Here is a 7,014-nt window from a genome sequence, read left to right on the forward strand (position 1 = left end):
AGAGAGAAGAAGGAGATAGAAAGTCTTCTTTCGAACAGAAGAAATACTCTCGTCCATTCACTTCGCCTGGTCGGGGAGCTCTTGATGTGTGGCTAACGGAAAAGCCGAAGGCCTAAAACGCACATGCATGCATGCATGCATGCAAAGAGAAGAGAAAACGAAGAGATAGAGAGAAAGAGATAGATAGAGAGATAGATTGAAGAAGAAGAAGAGGAAAGAGAAATGGAGAGAGTCGGAATGAGAAAGAAGAAAGAGAGAGAGATAGACAGATAGAGATGGATTGGAGAGGAAACACAGACAGAGAGAAGGAAGAAGAAGACATAGACCGAGATAGACTGAAGAAGATAGATAATGTAGACGACGAAAGAGAAAGAGACAGAGAGGCAGAAAAAGAAAGAGACGGAGGGAGATCGAGAAGAAGAAAGAGCGATAGACAGAGACGTCGAAAACGAAGACTACCACAGACAGAGAGAAAAAGAAAGACAAGAAAGCAACCTGACCTCCAACAGGAGAAGACCCGCAAAGGAAGACAGATAGATAGAGGAAACAAAGATGAAAGAAAGAACGATAGACTAAAAGAAAGATGAACGGAAGGATAAAGGAGAAAGAAGAGAACAAGAAAAGAAGAAGAGAAGACGGACGGATAGATGCATACTTGAATGCAGGCTGACCAACGAAGCTAAAGATAGAAACGTAGGAAGAAGGGTGAGGTGACGAATAGAAGAGATGAAGGGAGTCAACATAGCGAGAAAAAGAGCTAGAACGAGAAGCGATAAATCTCAAAGCATAAAGAGAAGAAGAAGAAGAAGAAGAAAAGAGAGAAAGAGAAAAAAGAGACGTGAACTCTTGAGACGTCGACTTGTATATAGATGTAGACCTCTACTACACGAGTCTCTCTCTCTATATCTAACAAGGGACAGCGAAAAGTCTCTGAAGAAAGGATGAAGAAAGATCTCTTTGTACAAGCTAAATCGATAGACAGAGAGACAGATAGAGAGTTTGCCTGTCTCTTCTTTCTCTCTGTCCCACATCGAGGAAGGAGACCTCCACACATACACCTGCATGTACACTGGAAACCGAGACGACTTTCCACATATAGATCCATCTGTCTAGATATAAATCTATATGTATGTATAGACATGCCTCTTTTCTGTCTATGATATCGACCTTTCTCTGGACAATCTAGTTCCTCTATACACACCCCTCTGCGCCTGTCTCTTTCTTTCTCTCTCCCTCGGCTTTTCTTCCTTTCTCTTTCTCTCCGTTTCTCCAATACATCGACCTATGCTGTCACACAAACTTAGATCTATCTCTATCTCTCTCTCTCTATCGATCTATATACACACCTCCATCTATACATACATACATGCAAGCGTCAATCCATAGAGAAGAGATTTTGAGAGAAAGGTAATGAGACATCTATCTATCTATCTATCTATTTATCTATCTATCTATCTTTAATCTATCTATTATAGTGAAAGTTCTTTAATGATATGTAAGGGTTGGCTCTTGAAGCATCGTCTGTAGCGTGTCTCTTCTTTTATCCCCTTGCGTGTATGTCTTCCTACAGAGGGCCATTTCTGAAAGAGTTTCTTCACGAGAGTTCCTTTGCCAACTCCACTCGGTCCCGCGACAACAAGGGCCGAAGCCAGTCGGGCGTTCTCTTTCGTCTGACTTAGGACTTGGAGATGCTGGCGCTCCTCTTTCCTCTCGACATGAACTCCCTTTCTGCTTGTAGAAGAAGAGAAAGAAGAAGAAGAAGATGAGAGAGAGAGATGAGAGTGGTCTTCTTCTTCTTCTTCAGGTGTAGGTGAACTCGACGATAAGAGGGAGTCTTCTTCCTCTTCTTTATCAAGACCTGAAGAAGATAAAAGAGAAGAAGAGGACGTCTTTTCTTCTTCTACTACTACCGCTATTCCTTGTCTCATATCTGTCTCATGATTTCCCTTGGTCGTAGATTTCTGATCTTTCTCTTCTGCTCCATTCTCTACAGTCATCTTCTTCTGTCTCTTCTGATGTGTGCCTTCCGTCACTGGGAGATCTTCTTCTTCTTCCTCTGCTTCTGCTTCTTTCTCTCTTACGTTGTCCGTGGAAGGAGAAAGACTTTCTTGCTTCTTTTCTGCATTCCTAACGTTCTCGTTAGCTGGAGATGCGGAGGTCTCTTCTCGTGATAGAGAAGGAGAGAAAGAAGACGTTGGAAGGGCCATGCTTGAGAGAAGAAGAGAAGAAAAAAGAAAGCGAGGAGAAGAAAGAGAAGAAGAAGAGAGAAGGAGGAGACAAGGAGAAAGATACAATGAAGGATACAGAGAAAGAGAGATGAGCTGTGGGGATTTTCGGAGAGAAGAAGAAGATGAGGCAGAGAAGAAAGGAGATAGAGAAGGCCAAAAAGAAGAAGAAGGGGATAGAGAAGAAAAAGAAGATAGAGGGAGAGAAGAGAAACAAGGCAGAGGAGAAGAAGAAAGAATGGGTCCTTGGAAATGTGAACGATAAGAGACAAGCAACCGAAGACAAACCCTCATGAGAGAAACAAAACAGAAAGAACAACAGAAAGATCAACACAACAAAACTTCTCTCTCTCTTTCTTTCTTTATCTCTTATTTCTTTCTTTCTTTCATTCATTCACAAGCGTAGAGTTGATTTGTACAGACCCGCTTTTAGAAGAGCAGGCAGGTAAGAGGTGAAAAGAACATGAACGCAAGAAGAGAAAGGGAAGGAGAAAGAAGCAAGGAAAGAGAGAAGAAAAGAGAAGAGAAGAGAACAGAGAGAAACAAGAGAGAAGAAAGACAAGCGTGACGAAGAAGAAGAAGAAGACTTAGTAGACAGAGATTACGAAGAGAAGACGGACGACCCTACCTACGCAAAAAATCGCCAAGCCACTTAGATCTTCTCTTTCTTTCTTTCTTTCTTTCTTTCTCTCTTTCTTTCTAAAGGCCCTTTTCTCACTCTTCTTCTTCTTTTCCTTGCTCCTGTTCCTTGCTTCTTTTCTCCAGTGGAAGATCACCCGTTAGAGGAAAGAAGAAAGACATGAAAATGAGGAAAACTCGTCACCCAGATGATGCTCCAGAGAAACTTCTATCTCTGAAGAAAACGAAGAAATGAAGAGAGACAGACTTCTTCCCTCTACCCCTTCTCACCCTGTCTCTCTCATACAGAAAAAGCGACAAAGCCGTGGCCGAAAGAAAGGACGACAGGGAAACGGAGAAAGAAAGAAAAGAAAAGAAAACGGAGAGAGAAAAGCGACTGGACCTCTGTGTACGAAGAGAGCTCCAAAGCCTGTTTTACTTCCTGGAGATCCTCCGGGAACCCAAGAAAAGAGAAGAAGCGAGACGAAGAAGGAAAACGATCGATACAGAAGAAAAAATGACGAAAGAAGGGAAAGATGATGGATCGATCTTCTTGATCTAACTGGAGAACAGAGACAAGAGCATAGCATGCAAGGAACGTTTCCTAGATGAAAAAAGAAAGAAGAGCCAGACAAAACAAGAAAAAGAAGGAAAGAAAATCTCTCCATGGACCCTTCTCTAGCTCTTCGATTCACTGCAGCGACATTCCTTCGCTTTCCTTCATTCATCTTGTCTTTCTCTCTCTCTCGTTCACTGCATGTAGGCAAGAATCGATCAATCGGCTTATGTTCGGAGAAGAAAACCATGAAAGAGAAAGAGAAAGATTTATGGATGTCGAATCCATTCATTTGGACTTTCTTTCCTTCCGTTGGTAGGAGGATCCTGCGGAGAGCCCGGGCGCCTCAACAGCCGACATATCTCTCACTCTTCTCTCTCTCTTGTTTCTTTAAGAGCTCTTCTTTCTCTTCTCTTTCTTTTCTTCACTGGATCCAGTCAGAGTGTCTGTAGTCTATAGATCTGGATATTTTGCTAGGGTTGAATTGTACAGATGTATGGACTTGTAGATAGACCGATTCGATTTCTTCCGATCTTTCATCTATCTTTTTTGTCTCTCTTTCATTCTGTTAACTGTTCGTATCTATATCGTCTACTTTCTTCACGTCTTTCTTTCTCTTTCGGAGAAATCTTCTCGCTTTCTTCTTCTTCTTCACTGTTCTCTGTCGCCCAAGCATCTTGCCAGTCGCCCGAGAAGATATAGATTTTTCTTCAGTCGGTTCTCTCTCTTCTTCTCTTCTTCTTCACGGTAGAAGAAGAAAGAAAGAAGTGAAGAAGAAGAAGGAGAAAGAGAGCATGCAATAAGAGATTCCCTACGGAGAAAGAGGAGAAGAAGAAGGGAACAAAAATTTTGACAAAGAGCGAAAAGAAAGAAAGTTCTTTAGATGAAGTAGACTTTTTCTTTTTCGTTCTTTCTTTCTTTCCGTCTTCTCTCTTTCCTCGCCTTCTCTCTCCCTCATTTTCTTGTTGCTTGCGAAACCTGTCTTCTTTCTTTCTCCTTTCTTTCTCTCTTTCCTCGTGTCAGTGGCTTGTCCAGAAGTCTTTTTCGTAAATTGTAAATATCCAACTATCCGTCTTTCTTTCTTTCTTTCTCCTCCTTGTGTTTTGACCTTGAGTTTTTTCTTTCTTACGTCTTTTCTTTCCTTCTCTCACTGTTGACCAAAGAGGGCAAAGAAGAGATTCTTTGCGAAAGAAGAAGAAGATAGGAGAAGATAGGAGAAAAGATCTTCTTCTACTTCTCTCTTCTCTTCCCGTTGGTCTTCTTCCGTCTTTTCTTTCGAGACTTTTTTCCTTCGTAGATCTCTTTTTCTCTTTTTCTCTTTCTTTCTTTCTTTCTTTCTTTCAACAGTTCGTCAGGTTTCCGCATTCTCCGTCTTTAGGAGGTGGGTCTTTTCTCTTCGTCTTCTTCCTTCTCTTCTCTTGCTGGTAGAGAAGTGTAAAGACAAGAAAGAAAGAAAGATGAAGACAGAGAAAACGTGAATGAGAGAAACGAAAAAGAAGAAGATTCGTCAAAACGTTAACACGTTAATGGAGTGAGAGGTGAGAAGGTTCTTTCTCTCTTCCTCTTTTCCTCCTCTTCTTCATCTCCTCGACTTTTTCTTCTTCTTTTTCCCTCCTTTCGGTCGTAATTCTTCCTTCTTTCTCCTATTCTCTCTGGACACTCCTTCTCTCTCTGTCCCTTCTTCTTGATCTTTACGTAAGAGAGGTCTTTGTAGAGAAGAGAGCTCTTCAAGAGATTCTTCTCCTTTATCTATTTCTCAGTCCAGACTCTTTCAGAAACTATAAGCGTGAGAGATCTAGTTGGCGTTGACGTAGGTGCTAGATAGAAGAAGAAGAATAAGCTTCCTTACGTATATGTGTATGAAAAGAAGAAGAAAGAAGAAAGAGAAGAGAGGGAAGTAGAACACTTCTCGTTCTTCTCTTTTCTCTCTGTTTCTCTGGAAGTGCGTCGATCTCTCGACCTTTCTTTATCTTCTCTTTCTTTCTTTCTTTCCCTGTCTCTCTGTCTTTCTGTCTCTCCTTCCTTTTGTTTCGTCTAAAATGGGTAGCTCTTCTTCTTTTTCTTTATGTTTCTCGTGATTTGATCGTAGATCGCAACGTGTCAATTGGAGTCAGAGATCTTCCTTTCCACTCTTTCCTCTCCTTTCTTTCTTTCGGTATTCTCGCGCTTCTTCTTCTTTTCCTCGGCGTCCTTGCTGGATGGAAGAAGGAAAGAGTCAGGTAGATCGATGGAGAGCGATAGAAAGACAGATAGATAGATCGCCGGTAAACTGTACATGAAGGTGTAGAGAAGGAAGAGAAGTAGAGGAAGAAGAAGAGAAAGAAAGAAGAAGAGAAGAGATGGAGGGGGAGAGAGCCGCGTCTCCTTCTTCTTCATTACCATCTGCTTCTTCTTCTTCTTTCTTGTCTTTACCCGCTTCTTCTGTTTTAACAAAGAGAGGAAAGAAAGACCAAGAGAAAGAAAAGTCTAGGACAGAATGGAAGAAAAAGAAGAAGAAAGAAGAGAAAAAGAGCGAAGAAGAAAAAGAAGATGAAAGCGCTTGTTCTTCTTCTTCCGCCTTCTTCTTTTCTTCTTCTTTCTCCACTTCCGTCTCCTCACCCAAGTGTTTCCTTCTTCACCCTAGGAATTCTCAACCCTCGGTTCAAGTAAAGGAATCTTCCTCTTCTTCTTTCTTCTCTCTTTCTTTTCTTTTCTCCTTCTCCTTTTTCCTTTTCTTGTCGGTCCTCTTTGCCTCTCTCTTCTCTTCCTCTTTTTCTTTATCCTCTTCTGTTGAACTTCTCTCTCCATTGCCATTCCATAACGGCATTTCCTCGAGTCTCCTTCTTCTTCTTCTCCAAGACGTTCCTGTCTCCTTATCTTCTTCTTCTTTATCCCCCTCCTCCTTCTCTCCTCGTCGCCTCTCTGGAATTGTCAATACAGATGGATCGAGTATCGGGGATTCTTCTTCGTCTTCTTCGGGTGAAAGAGAAATCCCCTTTCTCTCTCCTTCCGTAGCAGGCCAAGGTTTTCTTCCTTCTTCCTCGACCGCATCTTCTTCATCTTCTGCTTTCACAGAGAGTGTCAAAGAAGAAGAAGAAAAGAAGAAGAAGAAGAATGGGGCGAATTCGGAGGAGCAGGAGAAGAAGAAGAAAGAGAAGAGCGATACCCTAGATGTCTTAGGTTTACCGAAGAGAGAGAAAGTATATAGAGCGCGCTTATATGGCAGTATGTTCAGCTATGCCTATTATTTCTTAGACATCCTTGTAGGGACGCCTCCGCAGAGATCTTCAGTCATTCTCGATACAGGAAGTTCTCTTCTTGCGTTCCCTTGTGTAGGTAAGCTCGAGATACAGAAAAGAAAGATTTTAAAACTCAGATCGTCAAGGCTAAGGTAAAAAAGACGAAAATGAAGAAAGGAGAGGTGTACATACACTCCGACATATATATAGGAGACATACATATAACGTTATCGAGGTGTACATACACTTCAACATCTTGAGAAAGATATACAGAGAGTTCCTAGACTGAGGTGTAGGAACAGCCTGGCACGCTGCGTAGACATACCTAGATGGATGGAGACCTCGATAGAGAAATATCTAGATAAAGATACACGTTCTTCTTCTTCTTCGCCTTCTC

General features: G+C 41.8%; 4 protein-coding genes across 4 annotated transcripts in view; 1 reads left to right on the forward strand and 3 right to left on the reverse strand.

Moving 5' to 3' along the window:
- Positions 1–11: 11 nt before the first annotated feature.
- CSUI_003019 (uncharacterized protein) lies at positions 12–755 on the reverse strand (the record flags this gene model as incomplete). The annotated part of the gene is made up of 2 exons (XM_068063217.1): positions 12–112; positions 656–755. Coding segments are annotated over 2 exons (153 nt in total), but the record flags the coding sequence as incomplete, so codon positions are not given.
- On the reverse strand, positions 14–3,523 carry CSUI_003020 (guanylate kinase; the record flags this gene model as incomplete). The annotated part of the gene is made up of 2 exons (XM_068063218.1): positions 1,569–3,523; positions 14–112 (listed from the first exon to the last, which is right to left on the reverse strand). Coding segments are annotated over exons 1-2 (1,050 nt in total), but the record flags the coding sequence as incomplete, so codon positions are not given.
- On the reverse strand, positions 2,224–2,881 carry CSUI_003021 (uncharacterized protein; the record flags this gene model as incomplete). Its single annotated transcript, XM_068063219.1, has 2 exons — positions 2,224–2,321; positions 2,854–2,881. Coding segments are annotated over 2 exons (126 nt in total), but the record flags the coding sequence as incomplete, so codon positions are not given.
- A 172-nt stretch (positions 3,524–3,695) lies between the features above and the next one.
- Positions 3,696–7,014, forward strand: part of CSUI_003022 (aspartyl protease asp5) — a gene marked incomplete at its 3' end in the record, with an annotated part of 11,753 nt that continues 8,434 nt past the window's right edge. Inside the window, exons 1-2 of the mRNA XM_068063220.1 lie at positions 3,696–5,094; positions 5,489–6,714. Of these exons, the coding sequence (XP_067924807.1) occupies positions 5,739–6,714 (976 nt within the window). The 5' untranslated portion in view covers positions 3,696–5,094; positions 5,489–5,738. The remainder of the gene's footprint in view (positions 5,095–5,488; positions 6,715–7,014) is intronic.

Source organism: Cystoisospora suis (assembly GCF_002600585.1).
Source record: "Cystoisospora suis strain Wien I chromosome Unknown contig_1282, whole genome shotgun sequence".
NCBI classification, from domain to species: Eukaryota; Apicomplexa; class Conoidasida; order Eucoccidiorida; family Sarcocystidae; genus Cystoisospora; species Cystoisospora suis.